The 24054-nt window shown below is 37.7% G+C and overlaps 1 protein-coding gene across 2 annotated transcripts in view; it reads left to right on the top strand.

Moving 5' to 3' along the window:
- LOC130905518 (astrotactin-2-like) overlaps window positions 1-24054 on the top strand; it is a 573899-nt gene that overhangs the window by 417571 nt on the left and 132274 nt on the right. For both annotated transcript variants that reach the window (XM_057819019.1, XM_057819018.1), the window contains exons 14-16: window positions 14225-14349; window positions 18019-18123; window positions 22581-22760. In XM_057819019.1, the coding sequence (XP_057675002.1) occupies window positions 14225-14349; window positions 18019-18123; window positions 22581-22760 (410 nt within the window). The remainder of the gene's footprint in view (window positions 1-14224; window positions 14350-18018; window positions 18124-22580; window positions 22761-24054) is intronic.

Raw genomic sequence — 24054 nt, 5'->3', positions numbered from 1 at the left:
TCGGACTATAAGTCACAGTTTTTTGTCATAGTTTGGCTGGGGGGTGCGACTTATACTCTGGAGCGACTTATGTGTGAAAGTATTAACGCATTATTATATCATTTCACGTGTTATTTTGGTGTTTTGGAGTGACACTGATGGTTTGGTAAACTTGTTAGAATATTCTTTATGCTATAGTATTATTATATAGCTGTATCACGTTAACATACCGGCCACGTTCGCATTTTGTTGTTCATGCATCATGAAACATTATCATACTGTACACTTATTCAGCATGTTGTTCTCTGTTGTATTTTTATTTTAAATTGCCTTTCAAGATGCCATATATGTTGTATGTGTTGTATTTTATCAAGTAAATCCCCCCCCCCCAAAATGCGATTTATACTCCAGTGTGACTTATGTTTTTTTTTGTGTGTTTTTGTTTTTTTATGTTTTCGAAAAATACGGGTATCTATCTATATATATATACATGTACAGTATATAAAACTGATTTTTTTTTTATCCAGATGGCGGAGGCACACTTTAAAAATATTAAAATGATATCTTTGAGTAAACTTCGAGTAAAATTCAAGTATCTCGAGGCCGGGCCGAGTGTCCTCTTTTTTGGAAATCAAAATATGGTCACCCTAATAGTGGCTTATTTCCTGTTGATTAAGCATAAACTACAGGTTACTTTCCTTTGATTTGGGAGCTTTGGCCACATTTCATGCCACTTTCTATTGAGTTTGGGTAATTTCAGAGTGACTTCCTGTTTTTTAGGGGGGGGTCACTTCCAGTAGATTCTGGAGCATTTCCATGAGAAATAAACTTCTAATAAATAAATATATGAATATAATATCTTGATTACTCCTTGATGTCTGTGATTTCTGCATCGCAACCCATGTTATATTACCATATTTCACTCATAAAATCCCCCCAAAATCCAGCTGTGGCCATTCACAGCTGTGTCTTGACACTCAGTGATACATGCTACATGGAGTTTTTGGATCGAAAAGAGGTAAGTACGCAATAATATCTCGTTAAAATCATGGCATATTTATTTATGCTCTCGCTTGCTCTCACCTCCAGTTAGGGTTTTGCTGGTTTTTTTTTTTTTTTTGGTTTTTTTTTTGCCCTCCTGTTCAAACTTTTTCTTCCCCCAGAGAATTGAGATTTTAAGCTTTCCAATGATATATCACACATGTATAAAGGACAATTTTGAAATTTGGCCAAATTGGGGGTCCCAGAGCGGAACTTCAAGTAACCTGAGTGTTTTCCGCCATATACATTATATCTCATAATATTTGAATTAATGCCCCGTAAATGGTTAAAGCTGTTAGAACAAGAAGGATGTGGTTCACATATTCCTTAATTTGTGTGCTTAAAGTGTTAATCTGCCAACACTCAATGCTCAGTGTAAAAACTTGATTTTTAAAGCAACTCTGGTTCGCCTATCACCGTCAATGGCAGCTAACAAGTTAATAGCATTTCTCCCTAATCAGAGCGTAAGAACGTGCTGCAGTCTTACATAAATTGTAAAAAAAATAATTAAAAAAATGAATGTGATTATGCCTGGATCCATCCTGAAAGCAGGGTTCTTGTCTTTTACTGCAGAGAAAGACTGACCTCTGGTGGAAGATTATATTATAGCACTGTCTCCCTGATCGACATATTTATCATGTAGTTTTGTATTTGCTTAACAGTAATGTGTTTTCTCAATACAAATCATTTTTAGGACTAATATTTACTCTGTGAAAAACAAGGAAATGCATGAATGAATAATATGGATATAATAAAATTTGGGTATGTTAAAACTCATGTTAAGAGCTATCCTAATATGCAATGTGGGTTAACTCTTTCAGTCATTTGATCATTCGCTGCTATACCACCCAGTCCAAATTGATTAGACATCTATCGCTGTCAATGGCGGCCAAAGCATTAAGAGTCACTAATGAACCTCACATGCATTTTTTCCATAACGTGAATGGGTGCTGGAGTACCTGAGCAAAGCAAAGCTCCCCATGGATAAAATTGAAGAAATGTTTATTTGTCCCTTCCAGTCTAATGCATTGGTCACCGAGCGCCATCAATGGCAGCAAATGAGTTAATTAGCAGACACTTGACAATGACTTATTTGTGATGGCCCGACCTTCGTATTTGTATTCTGTACTCGATTACTGTGTGAGGAATTAGGGTGTCTTTGTCAGTGCTCGCCACACTTGGATCCTGGATGGCTTACAGTGTTGGCATTGTTGAACAAATTCATTGCCTGGATATGCAGCCATCACTGAAAGGCATAGAGGCAAACCTGTTGATGGTAGCCTCTATTGAAAAGCAGGAATAATTAAATAAAGCATGTAGACAGAGTGAGATGCAGCTGAGGACAACAAGGAGCAAACTATAGTTAGACTCCATTAAGGGAAGAATGGTGACACTGACGATAACTGGTAGTGACATACAAAGAAATTTTTGGATAAGCTTTTTGCAGGTTATCTTGACATGCAATGTTTCAACTCAAAAGGTATGTAGGGTTAAAATGAAGTTCTCTTTTGGCAATTTTACAGGGGAACTTTCCGACCTTGACTTTTGTGTGTATGATGTCGATATGGGCCATTTTATATCATAATATTTTCAATTGTTTGGTGAAAAATTGAATTGACATTAAACTGACATCTCACGTGTTAAATGCTTTAAGTAGTGCTGCAAGCTAAAACTATTCAGTTCAAACAGAAGTTGCATACTTTTTATTTATTTATTCTTTTTATAGGGACAGTGCACGTTGATGAATATTTTTTATTTATTTATTCTTTTTATTGGGACAGTGCACGTTGATGAATATCAATGAGACACATCCACATATTTTTGCTTAGAATGTGAATGTATCTAATAATCTACTAATGCTTGTAAGTGATTCAGTGTGTGTATATATATATATATATATATGGCGGAAAACGCTGACTTGAAGTTCTGCTCTGAGACCCCCAATTTGGCCTAATTTCAAAATTGTCCGATAGGCATGTGTGATACATCATTGGAAAGATTAAAATCTCAATTTTCTGGGGAAAGAAAAATTTTAAACAGGAGGACATTTAGAAGAAAAAAAAAATTAAACAGCAAAACTCTATCTGGAGGTGAGAGCACGCAGGAGCATAAAAACAGACGCTATGACTTTAACGAGATATTATCGCGTACTTAGCTCTTTACGATCCAAAAACTCCATGTAGCATATATCGCTGAGTGTCAAGACACAGCTGTGAATGGCCACAGCTTGATTTTTGGGGGATTTTATGGGTGAAACATGGTGATATAACAAGGGTTGCGATGCAGAAATCGCAAACATCAAGGAGGGGTCGAGATTTTTTTTTTCATATATTTACCCTTTTAATTTCTTTTTAACTTTTCTTTGTTTGGATGGATTATTTATCATCTGACATATAAAAAAAAAATGCGACAGTAACAAAAAAAATACAAATTAGTGAAAGTTATGAAGTAGATATCCGTGACATTTTTACAGACACCATTTTGTTCATTGTGACGTCATTTGTTTCACAGTTTAAAATATGCGAGTGAATAATTTTTTAAGGTATTTTTTTTTTAAATAAATACTAATATTATAATTTATATAATAATAAATATTAGACATCAATGAATTATTCAAAGCTAAAAATGACTGACATTTTGAATAATAAATATAATTACTTACCTTCTTTTTATGGTTGGGTTGAAACAAAAGCGGTTGTGCGACATCTGTAAACGGGGTTTTCCAGGGTAAAACGGACAAATTAAAAGTAGTTTGGGGGCTTAATGAAACATGAATCTGCTATGGCGGCATATAGACATATTGTTCTATCAAACACAAAAGTTATTTTGGCTTAAAAGTTAGCTGGGCCAGCACCTCCGTGACCCTCATGAGGAAAAGCGGCATCGAAAATGAATGAATGAATGAATGAATACAGCAGTTTATTTTAAAGAGGGGTGCAAGAGCAGAAACTGCTGATGCTCGGTTTGAAATGCAGGAGATTGTCTTAAACCATGTCTACATGCCTAAATGCACTGAGTTGCCGCCATGTGATTGGCTGATTAGAAATTAAGTGTTAACGAGCAGTTGGACAGGTGTACCTAATAAAGTTGCCAGTGAGTGTGTGTGTATATATATATATATATATATATATATATATATATATATATAGATATATATATATATATATATATATATCAGGGGTCGCATTAACCGGATATTTTCCGTCGTTGACCGGTTTTTTAAAACGGTGACGGAAAAAAACTGAAATCCGTCCGTCATTTTGACAGGTTGCAATTCACACCCCAGACCACAGGGTGGCGAGTCAGCATATTAGCTATTGTCTCTCTTAATGCATGACGTCGTTGGCTCTTCTGTCAGAATATTGTAGCGTCACCGGGGTCTGGCGGCGGCACCGTGATTGACACATCAACGCGAGGTTCTTATTGGTGCACCTGGTGTGCCAGCGCGTCATCCAATCACCCAATCACATGATGTCACAACTCCGCCCCCCTAACCGGAGCCGCCATATTGTGTGTCAGCTCGTCATATTTACACATTACCGCTACGTACATGCCTCCTATTACGGCGTGTTTTTCTGCTCGTTAATATTAATAATCAAAATGGTGAAGATGAGAGCGAGATGGGCTGCTGTAATTCGACAAGAAGTCTGGGCACCAAACGATCACCACAGACTATGTAGTAGTCTTTTTATATCTGGTAAGATGCATTTAATATATATTTAGAAGATTTTGGGCTGACAACCACAATTATCATCACGTTGGTGATTGGGGTCTATATCGTTGCCTCTTTTTCTTTGGGGGCGGAGTTGTTGGTAAGCAGAGTAAAAAGGGAGAAAAATACCACGACTTCCGTGTCTAATTTTTCGCCGCCAAGCAAGTGTTACAATATTAATTAAAAATGAATGAAAACTAAATACTATTGAATATGTCATCATTATCATTTAAAAATTTTAAGTGACGGGTAAAAATAGACTATGACCAGATTTTTATGACCCTGTCAGTCAAAATGACAGACAACGAAAATGTCTAGCGCAACCTCTGATATATATATATATATAAACCCCTCACCATCTGCCCCAGTTCCCAATATCCAGAGGCTAAGCACAAGGAGGGAGGCCGAGGGTTAGTTAGCATCAGGACCACTATCCAAGATGAAACATCCAAGCTCCACGAATGCATCACCAACATGGCCCCAAGAGATGAAGCACTTAGTGAATGTCTCTGGCACTGGAAACTGGAAAAGGCGTAGTTAAAGGAACAATCATAGGAGGAAAAACCTGTGCCTGGGATGTACCACCAACAAATAACTGAAGTGGCAGATCTGAACAAGTCCTACCAAAGAGGGCTGGATTGAAAGACAGCACGACGCGCTAATCATGGCAGCAAAGAAACACGCCCTAAACACCAGAGCAATAGAAGCTCAGATATACCACACCAGGCAGGATCCCAGGTGCAGACTGTGCAAATAGGCCCCTGAAACAGTCCAACACATAATAGCAGGGTGTACGATACTGATAGGAAAAGAATACATAAAATATCCATAATACATAACCAAGTAGCCGTTATCCTGTACAGAAACACCTGCACAGAGTATGGACTGGAGACCACTGTATTGGAAGGAGAAACAATTCTCAATTGCATTACCTTCTAGGAGGCCTTTATTGATCAAATCCTCTTCCTCTGAATCCATTCTTTACACACAACTGAAGTAGTGCAAGCCTTTTATTGTTTTAATATTGATGGTTTTGGCAAAAAAAAGTCAAGAAATACCAAAAATCCCTATCACAAAAAATTAGCATATTTCATCCGACCTATACAAAAAAGTGTTTTTTAATACAAAAAAAGTCAACCTTCAATTAATTTTTTCAAGTTATGCACTCAATACTTGGTCGGGAATCCTTTTGCAGAAATGACTGCTTCAATGCAGCGTGGCATGGAGGCAATCAGTCTGTGGCACTGTTGAGGTGTTACGGAGGCCCAGGATGCTTCGATAGCGGCCTGAAGCTCATCCACAGTGTTGGGTATGGTGTCTCTCGACTTCCTCTTCACAATACCCCACAGATTCTCTATGGGGTTCATGTCAGGAGAGTTGGCAGGCCAATTGAGCACAGTAATGCCATGGTCAGTAAACCATTTACCAGTGGCTTTGGCACTGTGAGCAGGTGCCAGGTAGTGCTGAAAAATGAATGAGATACTTTGGGTCGCAGTTTATGGGTCATGCGAAGGCAGTGGACCTGCTTAACATTTCAAAGTAAGTTGCCAATTTCTCCAATTAAAATGTGTTAGATGCAATAATGTCTTTCTGCACGGTTTGCCTTTCGAATGAATGTGAATTTCGTAGTTTTAACTCAAGAGTTAGCCATGTTCAATGGGGTATTGGCAGGTGCACTAGCCTTAGCATGGATAAACCGGAGTCATAGATCCACCATCACCCTCAGATACACAACACGGTTGACACTATTATTGGAACGAGTGTGGGGTAACGTTGATCTGAATAACATGGCATCGTGATAGGCAAATTATAATTTAGGTGATAGTAAAACACCTCCTGGTATATTTAAAATTTTTTCTTGATTGAATAAGAGCATGGATTTTCTCTATCTGATTAAAAGAAATGTCTTCAATAGTTAACAAAGGATTAACATGTGTTTTGTATACTTGTAATGTGATTAGAAAAAAACAATTACCAAGGGAAATGGTCATGTGTAGCTTTTATATTTTGTGGTAATTAATGGTAAACTACTGCCATTTAGTGGCTGTTTTTTAAACTTTCACTGTCAATTGCAAGATTTTCCAAGCACTTTACAGTTAAGGTGACCAACTTGACAATCACCAGTTAAGGTGACCAACTTCACAATCACTAACCTACCACCTTGACTAGGTCTTCTTAAAAGGGAAACCTGTTGTATTGCAAATGTAATTTCTGAAGTTGCTTTACAAAAATAGTGTAAAATCCATTTTATCCTGGGGGAAAAAAATCTGAAAGACCTTATATTTAAATGTGTTTTAAATGTATCTTCAGTAAATGTGCATTCTTTTGTCAAACACACTTGGTAATTGAGGTTAAATTTGATGTTCAGTGCTTTATGTTTTTTAATATGATTCAATATTATCTAAATAATGGGTGCGAGAAAAGTATTAATTTTCAGTTGAAATGGCATTAAAAAAGGTCTTAAAAGTCTTGAATTTAGATTTATCAATCCTGGGGGGACCCTGCTGTACCCCAGGTCAGACTCTTCTGCCATTTCCAGCACACACTTGTGCACGGTGGCTCTGGATGTTTCTACTCCAGACTCAGTCCACTGTTTCTGCAGGTCTCCCAAGGTCTGGAATCGGCCCTTCTCCACAATCTTTCTCAGGGTGCGGTCCCTTCTTCTGATTGTGCAGCGTTTCCTGCCACACTTTTTCCTTCCCACAGGCTTGATACAGCACTCTGGGAACAGCCTATTTGCTTAAAAATGTCTTTCTGTGTCTTAGCCTCTTGGTTGAGGCTGTCAATGATGGCCTTCTGGACAGCAGTCAGGTCGGCAGTCTTGCCCATTATTGATGTTTTGAGTAATGAACCAGGCTGGGAATTTTTAAAAGCCTCAGGAATCTTTCGCAGGGGTTTTGAGTTAATTCGTTGATTCAGATGATTAGGTTAGTAGCTTCTTTAGAGTACCTTTTCATGATATGCTAATTTTTTGAGAGAGGGATTTTTGGTTTTTCTTGACTTTTTTGCCAAAATCCTCAATATTAAAACAATAAAAGCCTTAAATTTCTTCAGTTGTGTGTAATGAATCTAAAATATATGAAAGTCTAATGTTTATCAGCACATTACAGAAAATGATGAACTTAATCACAATATGCAATTTTTTTTTTTTTTTGAAGGACTAGTATATAGTTGTGTTTTTGTTGCATTGCCGGGGTGGAGGGAAAAGGAATAAAGAGGGTAAAAAGTGAGTAAAATTCCTGTGTAGTTTTCGCTGCCAAACGTTCACTTTGCAAGCGCTACAATATTGATTCATAGACTTCACTATCAGTTGACAGGAAATGGGGTTTAAAAAAAAATTAAAAAACTGTTAAGTACTGCTATTGATCCAGAAAATATACGTCATTATCTCTGCATTTAGGGATTTTTGTGCATCTAGCGTAAAATCTAAGAATTGTATAGCCATTTTAAGTTTTGTTATACTTATATAAAAATACTTAATTTGGATTTTATGAGGGAACGACTTTGAATTTTTTGTTGCCGCTGCTCATGGAGACTCATATATACCTAAGGGAGGTGCCTGTTTTGGTTTAAGGTAGCTAGCGGCTTTGGTTTTGACAATATTTTAATTTCAAGTTTTTGAAAATAGGCCACCTACAGAGCCACCGATTCCCTCGTCGTATTTAGATCGAAATTTTACGTAAAATAAAACACATAAAACCCAAATTTGTTTTTGTATGGACGCAGAAATGTCTAAATTACTAGTATTTTGCCAAAAAACGGGCAGTTGGCCAAAAATGACCTGATTTTTGTAATGTAAAGTTATGCTATTGTGTACAGATACAAAATCCAACATGGCGGCCGTCTCAAAGCAAAGAGCTTTTTAAGTTGAAAATTCTTGAGAATTTCTATACATATGAACGTAAAACAGTCTATATTATCAGTTAAAAGCAAAAAAACGGGCAGTTATCATTCATTTTACGTAAATATTTCAAGCTAAAGTTACTCTGAATTTTTTCAATTTAATTTTTTTCACAATGTTTCAAAGTGCATTCATGGTGCTATTTTATAAAGTAATTACCGTGAATCCTCGACCAAATCACTCTTGAGACACACCTGTCTTCTTGTATGCACTTAAACTTTTGTCCTGTTTCCACTTAAATTTGGCGTTAGAACATAGTCTGTGTTTGAGTTTATCGCAGTGAAAGCCACTACGACGCTCTGCCTGGCCCAGCCCCCTACGGGAAGCCGTGGCGCAATGTCTGTATGAGCTTTCTCGTCAACTGATAGTGATTCTGATACTGATTGATCATAGAACGAATCGTGTTGTCTGTAATCTGTGTGGATTATATGATTTACTATTTCCAATTGTTTTGCATGCATTACTCATCTACAGTAGGCAGGGAAATACAATTGGATACCTAGAGACATCTTGAGGCTGATTGGTGGTACTACTTCGGCAGATGGAATCCCATCACTGTAGCAAGTCAGCGCAAATTGGTTGCCGTCTACGAGCCTAAATTGTGATTGCAGGAACAGGTCTATTTTGGCGATTATGAAGTTAGATATGTAAATGCCAATAGAGTTTTTTTTTTAAAAATATTTTAGCGATGTATCTTGTCCTATTGCACAGCACTATACCAGAGTAATCAAACTGGGTATTGGTGGGTCACACTCTGTTTTTAACCATTTCTAAAATCAATGTGTTAAATGTGAGCATTAACCACTGTAATCTCTTTGGAGCACTTCTTCACTCGTCCTGTCTTTAAGTCAATTATGCCTCTGTTGTAAGAGCACGGCTCAGTGCTTGGAGAAGGCAATGAGGGAGGGTAAAAAATTGCGACCATGAAGAGTGAATCACTGTCCCCCGAGTCTCCACGGCACACATTCTCAGCTCCCACACTCGCATCTATAAAAGTGGATTATTACGGGGAATAGTTTTCTGCTCCTCGCCTGAGCTCCCATAATGCAGTGGGAAAACTTGTCCCTGTGTCAAGAAAATGAAACTGAGCACCCATCATTTGGCCGTTAAAAAAAGAAAAGAAAGAAAAAAAAAAAAAACTAAAGCAGTTTATCCACTGTAAGAAAGCAGTGTGTATAGGAGAATATTTTGTGATGTTATTGTTTACATTTCTCACAATGCATCATGGTAGTGTTTGTCAAGAACAAGTCTGACTAGGGATGACCCTAACGCATATTTTTGCACCCAAATCCGTGTCCGGGTCACTTGATTTTGAAATTCTGCCAATACCGAGTCCTGATCCGATACCGAAAAAAAGGTGTGTTAATTTTTGTTTTTATTTGAACAAAACTTCCAAACATGTTACAGTACTGTACTTTTTTTACAATACTTCCACTTCCGCTTTTGTATTGCGGAGTATAAAACGTACTGTATATATTTTTGTATCTTTATGCAATGCTATTGTATTTCTGGATTATTTTGTAAATTTTTAGCCCTTAAAAAGTAAAAGTAATATAAATTAAGCCTGAACGATATTTGAAACGTTTTTCTTAAGGTGAACCAGCACAAAATGTAGGCACACACACGCCATACTTTTAATCACTCTCCATAGCATGTAACATTAATTCAATCATCTTCTGAACTGCTTATCTTCACAAACGTCAAAGGAGTGCTGGAGCCTATCACAGCTAACTCCAGGCAGAAGGCGGTGTACACTCTGAACACCATTCAGGCACACACTGATACCTACGGACAATTTGGAGTGTTCCATCAGCATACCATGCACATTTTTTTTTGGAGGATGTGGTAGGAACCTGGAGAAAACCCACACTTCTTTTTAAACAAGAATAACGTAGAAAAATCCTTGTCTTTATTAAATGGTTCATTGAGTGAGTGCAACTCAAATTCACTCACACTTTGACGCTCATGCTGCTGAGAACAGCATCTCGACAACAAAGATTGACTACACTAAAATGTGTGCTTTTGATCTTCGAGCTATTGAGCCATTCTCTCGCCAAATCAAAGCTACAAACTTGTCAATCATCGTTAACTATAAGTACCAAACGACAGCTGCACTGGTGAGCAAGAAAAGCAGTAGGAGGGAGGGTGAGAGGCTGTAAGAGCATGGACTAACAGAAAAACATAAATATTAGGGCTGTTAACGATTAAAATTTTTAATCGAGTTAATTACAGCTTTAAAATTAATTAATCGTAATTAATCGCAATAAATCGCAATTCAAACCATCTATAAAATATGCCATATTTTTCTGTAAATTATTGTTGGAATGGAAAGATAAGACACAAGATGGATATATAAATTCAACATACGGTACATAGGGACTATTTGTTTATTATAACAATAAATCAACAAGATGGCATTAACATTATTAACATTCTTTTAAAGCGATCCATGGATAGAAAGACTTGTAGTTCTTAAAAGATAAATGTTAGTACAAGTTATATAAATTTTATATTAAAACCCCTCTTAATTTTTTCGTTTTAATAAAATTTGTACAAATTTCAATCAAAATATAAGCTAGTAGCCCGCCATTGTTGATGTCAATAATTACTTACACAATGCTCATGGGTGCTGAAGCCTATAAAATCAGTCGCACCCAAGCGCCAGCAGAGGGCGGCAAAACTCCATAAAACACAATTAACATGTGGGCATTTCACTGAACTGTCATTTAAATCTGTCTGAGCGGGGCATGTGCGTTAATTGCGTCAAATATTTTAACGTGATTAATTTTAAAAAATTAATTACCGCCCGTTAATGCGATAATTTTGACAGCCCTAATAAATATACTTTTTTAATTAAAAACCCGATCGCTTTCACCAGATTCCGATTCCTCTGAAAAATGATGCGATCGGATCAGGACATCCCTAAATCTTACTGATACTGATAGGGTTTGTGAGGCGCAGTTTGTTAATTGAAAGTTTGAGTGACCAATTGTTATTTAAAGAAAAGATTAAACAAAAATCCATTTTCAGCACGTGTTTGTGCCTCACTGAGGAAATTGACACAACATTCCTTAAAGTAATCATAGGGCTTTGAATTAATTCATATACAGTATTTGTTCTGGAGATGTCTGGCATGAATTGCTGTCTTTAGGTCATGCCACAGTATCTCAATGGGGTTCGAGTCTGGACTTTGACTTGGCCACTCCAGAGTGTGTATTTTGTTCTTCTGAAACCAATCTGAAGTTGATTTACTTCTGAGTTTTGGGTCATTGTCTTGTTGCAGCATCCATCCGCGTTTTAGCTTCAACTGTTTAACAGATGGCCTCGGGTTTTCGTGCAAATTATCCTGATAAACTTTTGAATTCATTCTTCCATTAATGACTGCAAGTTGTTCCGGCCTTGTGACTGCAAAACAGCCTCAAATCATGATACTCCCTCCACCATGCTTCACGGTGAGGATGAGGTGTTTGATGTTGGTGAGCTGTTCCATTTTTCCTCAACACATGACATTGTGTGTTACTTCCAAACAATTCAACTTTGGTTTCATCTGTCCACAAAATATTTTGCCAACTTCTGTGGCTTGTCCAAGTGCCATTTTGGGAACATTAAACAAGCAACAATGTTTTTTTTTTTTTTTTTTTAGACAGCAGTGGCTTCCTCCATTGAGTCCTCCCATGAACACTATTCTTGGCAATAGTTTTACATAGAGTTGATGTGTGCACAGAGATATTGGACTGTGACAGTGATTTCTGTAAGTCTTTAGCAGACACTCTGTGGTTCTTTTTTGCCTCTCTGAGTATTCTGCACTGAACTTTTGGCGTCATCTTTGGTGGACGGCCACTCCTTGGGAGAGAAGCAACAGTGCCAAACTCTCTCCAGTTGTAGACAACTTCTCTGACTGTCGATTGATGGACATCCAGACTTTTAGAGATTTTGTATCCTTTCCCAGCTTTTTACAAATCAACAATCCTTGATCATGGGTCTTCAGACAGCTCTTTTGACTGAGCCATGATGCACATCAGACAATGCTTCTCATCAAGACAATTCTTACCAGATATATGTTTTATAGTGGGGAGCGCATCTTTACACCTCTCATCAGTGATTGAGCACACACCTGACTTAAATAGTTTGGTAAAAATTGGTTTCAATTGCTCTTTAAGTCTCCTTAGGCAGAGGGTTCACTTACTTATTTTTACCCCTTCTGTCATTGTTTGCATGCTATCCTCATTAAAATATGAACACCTATAAATGTTTGTTTTAATTAATCCAGACACTGTTATTACATCTGTGTGATTTTGACAAAGATCAGAACACATTTGATGGTGATTTTATGTAGAAATGTGAGAAATTCCAAAAGGTTCAGATACTTGTTCATACCGCTGTATATGTATTTTTTTCCCATCCATTTTTAAGGTGTGCACAGCCCATAGCCTTCTCACCATTCCAACTTTGAAACATTCCAAAAATTCACACAACACAGCCTCTCATTTGATTTTATCCCTTACATTTACAGGTGTCGTATTCATTTCCAATGGTAAATACATGAAAATTTTACATTTCAAAATGTTTTTCGTCCTACATTTTTCATCCAATCAACATAATTTACACATAATAAAGTTTAGAAAATCAAGGCACACAAATTTTTTATCCATTTTTCCCCCCAAAAAATGTATGGTTCCACCAAAATTTGACAGAAAAATATCCACATTTATTTCAATGGCCCCATTCATTTCCAATAGGAGAAAATGATCTTATATCAAGGCAAGGCAGATTTATTTGTATAGCACAATTAAGCACAAAGTTATTCACAGTGCTTTACACCACATAAAAATCCAAAACAGGAAAAAAAAAAAAAAAAGAAAAATCTACAGGACATGACCCAGAAATACCCTCAAATCAATACGATATGAGCCAATATGTGCATAAAGTTACGCAGGAATGCCCCAAAATGTGCAGGAAGTAAGCTCCATTTAGATTCGGAGCACTGGCTATAAATGCTCTTCTTTCAATGCTTTTGATGGTGCTAGAAGTCCAATCCATTTTCACTGAGAGGGTGAATGAACAGGTCTAAATGGCTTTGGACGTGTAGCGCCTTCAATGGCAACCAATGAGTTAACAAGGAAATGACCTGAAAATGCCCCAAAATTAATAAGCAGTCACCCATAGGCTACCCAGCCAACTGTGCACACACCGGAAATATGTCAACAAGCTGTAAAATGTCCTGTAAAATTGTCCCGTACAAGTTTTATTTGTCCTTTGTTGTAATAGGAAAAAGTACATGGGGTCAGTGTTTGTCTCCATTGTCCCCCCGAGTATTCACAAAAAGTTAACTACTATTACATTTCATTGTTCCTTTTCCCCCCCTTGAGTATGCGCAGATGCTTCCAAAAGGTGCAAGCAACAGGAGAAATGCCTTCGGAGGCACTATAATTAATTTAGTAGTGCCCGCCCGTGCACCGTGTCTCACTTCTCTTTGAGGTTTCTTCCTTAAAGGGAGTTTTCCCCGTTGCTTCTTTGAAAGCTCCACTTTTGAGCGCATTAGTATGCACCAAAGGTTCACGAGGGTTAATCTTCCTTGTTGCTCCCCACAGAGATAACAACTTCGTTAAGGACTTCCCCCAGTTAGCCGACGGCCTCATGGTTCTCCCGCTGCCAGTGGAGGAGCAGTGCAGAGGCGTGTTGTCTGAACCGCTGCCAAACTTGGACCTCCTCACAGGTGATTTTGTTTGTTAGGTGTATCGTGTACCAAGACTGCATGCAGATTTGGGGGGAGTGCAAGTGTTAGATGGACACGCTAATAAATCGATGAATTAAACATTTAACAAGAGCTGTTTTAAACCAAATGGGACCAAATGAAGTCGTGCTACAATAAAAAACAAAACTTCCACAATGTGTATTATTGAATGAATGAGCGAGTGTTCATTTGTTTCAAACTAATGTGCTGGTGTGAGATTCTGACTGTTTTCACAGTGTCACAGTATTGCAATTAGAGCTCTAAAATGTGTTATTTTGAGATGTCTGTGTTAAAGGGTATTATAATACTAAGGGGCTGTGAGATATCAATAGAACCGTTATGTGGCAAGATAACAAATATTAATAAAATTAACAAAAAAATAAATCACATTCATGAGCAATTACCGAAAATAGATCGAAAATTACGAACATTTCCAAAAGTATTCCGGAAACAGCCGAATGGGGCGGAGACGTCACAACAAGGAAACAAAAGGTCGAGGCAGGTGCCATCGTTGTTTATCGACGAGAGAGTTGCGTTCGTGTTTTATCAAAAAATCGCTAAAATGGTTCAAACCTGTAATGCTATGTGGTGTACAAATAGCCATTTGTCGCAATGTAGTACCCATGAGTTCCCGAACGCGAGAAAAAGAGCTGGACTACGCAGACAATGAGTAAAGTTCGTCTGTGCTAAGAGGGCTAATTTTGCAGACCCAGCCTCCGGCACGGTTTTGTGTGGTGCGCATTTTACACCTGAAAGCTATTCGAACTATGGACAATGGAAATCAGGTTTTGCTAAGACATTGCTGCTGAAAGCAGATGCGTTGCCCACCATACACGCGCAGCCACCAAAATGTCCCGAGATATCAAGAAAGAGGACGATGACTGGCTCTGATGAGACCACCCCACCATCCCAGGTAAAGCAAAGGAGGGAAATGGCCAGAGTGAGTACTTTTATAATAAAAAACATCACGCATTGGATATAGGACTGGACACATTATATCTATATATTAGTATAGATTATCGCTCGTAAAATATATAGAACAAATCTTCTAATCGCATTCATATTTGTGTCTGTTGGCAGAGTGAAAACCTATAGTAGCACAATAAATGATAATTATTCCATACATTACTTTATTTTGCGGTCACGGTGTATCAGCTTCACAAAAAGAAATGCAAAACAAACCTTTCGGTGTTTCCCACACAATCCCTTGCCGGTGTTTCATCAGTGTGATTGCTCCCCTCAATGATTCTTTCATTAGGCTGCATTGGCTTTCGTTTGGGCTCAAATTGATAACCCAAAACACCAAAGAAAAGTTCATAACTCTCCTCGTTACCATTAGAAGAACGTTCGTTACGTCGGATTCGTCGCTGCAACTAGAAACAAAATTGTCCGCCGTCATCGCCGCCGTTCAGTACTAAGCACTGAGCCTGTTGTTTTCTTGGATCTCGGGGGCGGGTCCTTTTAGCTTCACAATCGATCCAAATTTCTATCATTTTCTTGGTTTTGCGATGTGTGTAATTACACGAAGTGGCATGATATGAATCCAAAAGGCATGCTTTTATGGATAAATGATGGAATATTGGCATTTCCCCAGGTGTTGTAATACCCTTTAAAAACAAAACTTTTTTTTTTTTTTTTCCATCGAACAGGATTTTTATTTGGCAAATTGGAACATAAGTGTAATGCTAAGTTCAAATTAATTTTTAAAAAATAACAAAATATTGTCAATTAAATTCAAATAAATGCAGTTCTTTAGGTGAGCCTAAACCAACAGCCACATTTCAACATTATTATCATCAGAAAAAAAAAAATTATTTTCCACAAAAAAGCATGCATTTATGACTCATATCATGTTTACATTGTACATACACTCTCTCTCAACACAGTCGCCAGAGAGAAAACACCACAGGCTGTATTATGAAAATGTTATTTCGAACAGATGTTTACAATGGCGGAAGACTTAAATATATGTAGGCTAATGATAATGAGGAAACTTGTTAGCCATCTTGTTATGCTAATTAGTCACGTTATCTGCATTGTTAACAACCTTACGCTATAGTATGTTTAACACTGCCAGGCACACTAAACACACTGGAGTTAACTGTCGTAGCCGATATTCCTGACAGCGTTTACTAATCTTTAATTTTGTATAAAGCGGTGGTCACATATATGCGAAATCATATTGGAGGCATAGGCGGAGTTTGACTTTTGGGCCGGGGGGCCACAACATGTTGATGACCCCAAAACTCAGTGTCAGCAATAAAATTAACTTTTAAGAATATGTATAATAATAAGATGAAAATGAGCGTTTTTTGTTTCCCATCATTCTTGAGTGGAATTCTAAACCAGGCTGCTTAGGACAGCTATACTTTTCGCCAAGATCGTCATCCATGGAATATGGTACGCCTGCCGGTGTTGTGCCAATGTAGTTACCCCAGTCAAAAATTGTATCCCCTGGGCGAAGCCATATGGAGGTAGATTTGTGTCTTCATTATTCGATCAAAAAAAAATGTTTTGCATTTGGACCACATTTTGGCTGGGACATTTGTGTCTTTATTATCCAATCAAAAAATAAGTTGCTTCAAACAAAAAATATATATTACAATCAAAAAATAAAAATTTCAATCATAGAAAAAAGGCTCAAAGGCTCAAATATTTGCATTTGAACACTTAATTTTTAATTTAGAAAGTTTTCTTTGATAGCCTTTTTGTTTTTGGGCCATATTTTGGGTAGGACATTTGTGTCTAAATCATTCAGTCCCCCAAAAAGTTGCTTTAATCCCCCAAAAAATATTTTCAAACACAAAAAAAAGTCATTTGAAAGATCAAATTTTCCTCCCCTAATTTTTTTTTAAAAATAATATGCAAAGCAAATGACCGTCTAAGGTGCTAGTCACATTATCTGTTCGAAAAATAATTTTGACCCATTATATATATATATTTTTTTTTTTCATCTCATTCATTTTTGTTGTTTGCTTTAATGCTTTACAACTTTTATAGGAAAGTCTATTACATGCAATGACACTTTTTGGCCACCTGGGGGGTGCCTGCCCCCCCCCCCCTTAAACTCCGCTTATGATTGGAGGTATTGCCTCCTCTGGCAGCCACCCTCCGCAAACATGTTTTACATGTCAGTTGGCCCTGCTCCTCTAAGCCAGGGCTGTATGTTACTTTTCTGTAGCTGAAGTATTCCCATACCAGCGACGGGGAAGTTGAGGTGTTTCGCCTCTTCCAGCCATCGTGTAGCCTAGCTGATTCACTGCAATCGGAGGGGCAGGGGAAAGCCCTGCAGATGAAAGCGAGGGATTTCTCCCTGTATTTTTGGGACAACAAAAATACCTACTATATAAACATTTTAGTGGTTTTGAAACCATGACGTTTTTATAACATGCATTCAATGAAACCGGTAACCAACACATGTCAGTTGCAAACTGTCGCAGTCCAAATGGATTGAACTTCTAGTGATAAATTCATTTCAATTCTAATCAAAAGAATGATTGAATGACACATGATTGGAATTCTATCGTCGTCAGTGGCACTAAAAGAGTTAAAGTCAATGTTTTGTTCCTGTTCATGAATTTTTAAATATTTGTATTATTTTCTCCATCGATATTCTGCTTGAGCTCATGTCCTGTCGTGTATCGTTTTCAGGTGATGCCAAGTTTAATGAGGCTTCAGGCTATCCCATGGTACAACAGTGGCGAGTGCGGAGCAATCTATACAAAGTCAAGCTCAGTTCCATCACCCTGGCTTCAGGTCATTATAGTATATTGGGCAATGCTTGTCAACCTTTTATTTATGTTTAATCAGCTGATGAAAATTTTAAAAACCCCAACAATTTTTATTTAACTAATGATTTTCATTACATAATACTGCATATAATGTTCAGCAGTCTAGCTGGCTAGCTTTAGCCATATAGCTAGGCCTACATATTTATACACAACCGTGTAATAATCAGTTTTTAGAAAAATAGATGCGCCTGGCAAACCCAATTCAATGAGGCGTCTAGTATTCATTGTCTATGGTTGAATCTATTTCGACTTCCTTGGAGGTGGGTAGTAACCCATTACATTTACTAAGTTGCATTTACTCAGTTACATTTACTTAAGTAACTTTTTTAAATAAAATTACCTTTAATAGTAGTTTTACTAAGTCATACTTTTTACTTTTACTTGAGTAGATTTGTGAAGAAATATAACTGCGATACTTTGGGCTACACTAGTCGTTACATTTTTATTCTCTATCTACATATTTTACTTTTTTTTTTTTTTTTTTTTGCCAGTAATACCAACAGTAGCTCTACCAGTTTCACCAATAAGACGTCGCCACAATGATCACGATTTCATAATACTAATTTGACTTAAGCTTGCCATTCTATGATCACGCCGGCCTGTTCAATCACGTGGCATCTTTAAAGTACCTTAAAATATATTTATATATATTCATATCAATATTTGATATAGAGTGCTGCCCTCAACATGACTCGAAAGCGCAGATTAACCTTTCTCCCAGTTTTTATTTGGCACCGATTGACCACAGGAAAATGGAGACATGATCCTTTCAATTTCATACTAGGAACTAAAGTATGAAGGAAATATTCAGGATTCAACTATTCAAACTAGGAACTATTTTCTCCCCTAGAGGGCACTCATGCTCTTTGGACAAATGCTTCATTTCTGTAGATTTTTTTCACGCCGGAATTCAATGATTTTTTTTTTTTTTTTTTTTTTGTATTTCTCTGGCTTAATGTAGTTACGTAATAGGTTATAGTACAGTACGATAATAATGGTTCATATACTAGTCCTCAAAAATTAGCATAATGTAATAAAGTTCATTATTTTCTGTAATGTACTGATTAACATTAGACTTTCATGTATTTTAGATTCATTACACACAACTGAAGTAGTTCAAGCCTTTGATTGTTTTGATATTGATGATTTTGGCAAAAAAGTCATGAAAAAACAAAAATCCCAATCTCAAAAAATTAGCAAATCATGAAAAGGGACTCTAAAGAAGCTACTAACATAATCATCTGAATCAACGAATTAACTCAAAACCCCTGCGAAAGACTCCTGAGGCTTTTAAAATTCCCAGCTTGGTTCATTACTCAAAACATCAATCATGGGCAAGACTGCCGACCTGACTGCTGTCCAGAAGGCCATCATTGACAGCCTCAAGCAAAAGGCTAACACACAGAAATTTCTGAGCTAAAAGGCTGTTCCCAGAGTGCTGTATCAAGGCACCTCAGTGGGAAGCCTGTGGGAAGGAAAAAGTGTGGTAAGAAACGCTGCACAATCAGAAGAGGGGACCGCACCCTGAGAAAGATTGTGGAGAAGGGCCGATTCCAGACCTTGGCGGACCTGCAGAAACAGTGGACTGAGTCTGAGTGGAAACATCCAGAGCCACCGTGCACAGGCGTGTGCTGGAAATGGCAGAAGCGCCTGACCTGGGCTACAGAGAAGCACCACTGGACTGTTGCCCAGTGGTCCAAAGTACTTTTTTCAGATGAAAGCAAATTTTGCATGTTATTCGGAAATCAAGGTGCCAGAGTTTGGAGGAAGACTGGGGAGAAGGAAATGCCAAAATGCCTGAAGTCCAGTGTCAAGCACCCACAGTCAGTGATGGTCTGGGGTGCCTTGTCAGCTGCTGGTGTTGGTCTACTGTGTTTTATCAAGGGCAGGGTCAATGCAGCTAGCTATCAGGAGATTTTGGAGCATTTCATGCTTCCATCTGCTGAAAAGCTTTTATGTAGATGAAGATTTCATTTTTCAGCATGACTTGGCACCTGCTCACAGTGCCAAACCACTGGTAAATGGTTTACTGACCATGGCATTACTGTGCTCAATTGGCCTGCCAACTCTCCTGACCTGAACCCCATAGAGAATATGTGGGATATTGTGAAGAGGAATTTGAGAGACACCAGACCCAACACTGTGGAAGAGCTTAAGGCCACTATCGAAGCATCCTGGGCCTCCATAACACCTCAGCAGTGCCACAGGCTGATTGCCTCCATGCCACGCCACATTGAAGCAGTCATTTCTGCAAAAGGATTTCCGACCATGTATTGAGTGCATAGCTGATATAATTAATTGAAGGTTGACTTTTTTTTTTGTAATAAAAACACTTTTTGTATTGGTCGGATGAAATATGCTAATTTTTTGAGATGGGGAATTTTAGTTTTTCTTGACTTTGTTGCCAATATCATCATTATTAAAACATTTAAAGGCTTGAACTACTTCAGTTGTGTGTAATGAATCAAAAATATATGAAAGTCTAATGTTTATCAGTACATTACAGAAAATAATGAACCTTATCACAATATGCTAATTTTTTTTAAAAGGACCAGTAGATAAGTTTGTGCTGAGGAAAAAAAAATACCATTGTTTAAAAAAACCAAAAAAAGCAAACATTGTAAGCAGTTACTCAATGTTACTCATTACTTGAGTATTATTTTCACCAAATACAGTGCCTTGCAAAAGTATTCAGCCCCCTTGGACCTTGCAACCTTTCGCCACATTTCAGGCTTCAAACATAAAGATATACAATTTTAATTTTTTGTCAAGAATCAACAACAAGTGGGACACAATCATGAAGTGGAACAAAATTTATTGGATAATTTAAACTTTTTTTAACAAATAAAAAAACTGAAAAGTGGGGCGTGCAATATTATTCGGCCCCCTTGCGTTAATACTTTGTATCGCCACCTTTTGCTCCAATTACAGCTGCAAGTCGCTTGGGGTATGTTTCTATCAGTTTTGCACATCGAGAGACTGACATTCTTGCCCATTCTTCCTTGCAAAACAGCTCGAGCTCAGTGAGGTTGGATGGAGAGTGTTTGTGAACAGCAGTCTTCAGCTCTTTCCACAGATTCTCGATTGGATTCAGGTCTGCACTTTGACTTGGCCATTCTAACACCTGGATACGTTTATTTTTGAACCATTCCATTGTAGATTTGGCTTTATGTTTTGGATCCTTGTCCTGTTGGAAGATAAATCTCCGTCCCAGTCTCAGGTCTTGTGCAGATACCAACAGGTTTTCTTCCAGAATGTTCCTGTATTTGGCTGCATCCATCTTCCCTGTCCCTGCTGAAGAAAAGCAGGCCCAAACCATGATGCTGCCACCACCATGTTTGACCGTGGGGATGGTGTGTTCAGGGTGATGAGCTGTGTTGCTTTTACGCCAAACATATCGTTTTGCATTGTGGCCAAAAAGTTCAATTTTTAGTTTCATCTGACCAGAGCACCTTCTTCCACATGTTTGGTGTGTCTCCCAGGTGGCTTGTGGCAAACTTTAAACGAGACTTTTTATGGATATCTTTGAGAAATGGCTTACTTCTTGCCACTCTTCCATAAAGGCCAGATTTGTGCAGTGTACAACTGATTGTTGTCCTATGGACAGACTCTCCCACCTCAGCTGTAGATCTCTGCAGTTCATCCAGAGTGAACATGGGCCTCTTGGCTGCATCTCTGATCAGTTTTCTCCTTGTTTGAGAAGAAAGTTTGGAAGGACGGCCGGGTCTTGGTAGATTTGCAGTGGTCTGATGCTCCTTCCATTTCAATATGATGGCTTGCACAGTGCTCCTTGAGATGTTTAAAGCTTGGGAAATCTTTTTGTATCCAAATCCGGCTTTAAACTTCTCCACAACATTATCTCAGACCTGCCTGGTGTGTTCCTTGGTTTTCATAATGCTCTGTGCACTTTAAACAGAACCCTGAGACTATCACAAAGCAGGTGCATTTATACGGAGACTTGATTACACACATTTGGATTCTATTTATCATCATCGGTCATTTAGGACAACATTGGATCATTCAGAGATCCTCACTGAACTTCTGGAGTGAGTTTGCTGCACTGAAAGTAAAGGGGCCGAATAATATTGCACGCCCCACTTTTCAGTTTTTTATTTGTTAAAAAAGTTTCAATTATCCAATAAATGTTGTTCCACTTCACGATTGTGTCCCACTTGTTGTTGATTCTTGACAAAAAAAATTAAATGTCGTATCTTTATGTTTGAAGCCTGAAATGTGGCGAAAGGTTGCAAGATTCAAGGGGGCCGAATACTTTTGCAAGGCACTGTATTTTTTTACTTGTATTTGAGTACGTTTTTCAGACTACTTTTACTCTTACTCAAGTAAAATTAGTTTGAAGTAACGCTACTCTTGAGTAAAAATTGTGGCTACTCTACCCACTTCTTGTCTTCCTTGACTGATTAGGTTTCGCAAAGGTTCTCAAGACGTTGTCGGGTGACAGTACACGTGAGGAGCTGCTGGCGTTCTTGCAGCAATATGGCAGTCACTACGTTTCAGAGGCACTGTACGGCTCAGAGCTCAGCTGCACTATCTACTTCCCCAACAAGAAGGCCCAGCAACAGCTGTGGCTCCAGTACCAGAAAGGTGAGACAAAACAAACACAATATCTGTCAATTATTAAGGCTTTTATTTAACTAGATTTTAGATTTGCTACTCCTTCCCATTAAATTCCCATACCCAAAGTGACATAAATTTTTCCCCACACAAGTCGGTTGGTCGAGCTTCTATGTGAGAAAGACAGTTTAAGAGGTCTTTATTTTTTTTTCTTTCCATTTTTAAGGCCCCACTTTTAGCAATTATCAACAACTAGCTCTGCTAGCTAGCTACCACAGCTATTCATGGCAGAATATGATTTTATCCAGATATAATATGCAATCATTTTATTGAGAAATGTTTATTGCACTCAAGAGAATCAACAATACAAACATAGATTGAACCAGAATTTATCTTTAGTCCATGTGTTCAAGACAATTCACATGCTCCAGAGCACCTGAGAGTCATGGAGGATGGAACTATTGCAAATATTATCGTTTGCAGGATAAAATGACACTTAACAAAAATGTTGGACTTAAACACAATGTTCAGTACGCACACAAGGACACTTCATTTTTTAGATTTTTTGTTTGTTGTATTCTAAACTTTAATGACTGACCTCTGTGAACTACAATGAAGTATTAGGGCCACACTTTATCATAGCTCCCAGCCAAGGTAAGATAATTTATATCTTTACATAATATTGAACTCAGCTAAATTTGCTGCACTGCATCCAAAAATATTACGTAACGTTCAGAATGTACGGTAAGTAAAGTTTTCGTTTTTTTCCCTTGTAATATTACGAGAAAGTCTTTAATCACGTAATAGTACGTAAAATTGTTGCATTACTACTTCTCGTAATAGTGTTTAAAGTTACGTAGTATTATAACTTTAATCTCATAACTTTTCTCTCGCAGTATTGCAAAGTATTACGACTTTCTCTTCGTGTGGCCCTAATACTGTCATAGTGAACTACTTACAATAGATGAAGTGCTTAAGTAGTTGATTAATGTAGATACAAGACAATAATGAAAACTTCACAACAAGGAATCTCCTATTCACTTCATTTAAATGTGTATGCAGCTGGTAGTGCAGTCATATTTAAGGCTCAAATGATGTGCTCTTATGAACACAACCTGGGCTAGAAGGTGCATATCATCATTACAGGAGGCATATTTTCCATGTAATATATAGGTATAAGTTCCCCAAACCTTAAAAGTCTTTGTAAAAAATGTTTAAGATGTTTTAGGGGTAGTAAGGTAAAGTGTCAGCGCATCTATTTGATCCTGTATTTTAGTGACACAAACACTAATATTTGGCTCAGTTTTTTAAGAGTGTATTATTG

This window comes from Corythoichthys intestinalis, chromosome 17 (assembly GCF_030265065.1).
Source record: "Corythoichthys intestinalis isolate RoL2023-P3 chromosome 17, ASM3026506v1, whole genome shotgun sequence".
Lineage (NCBI taxonomy): Eukaryota > Metazoa > Chordata > Actinopteri > Syngnathiformes > Syngnathidae > Corythoichthys > Corythoichthys intestinalis.
This window is presented reverse-complemented; position numbering and strand designations above follow the sequence as displayed.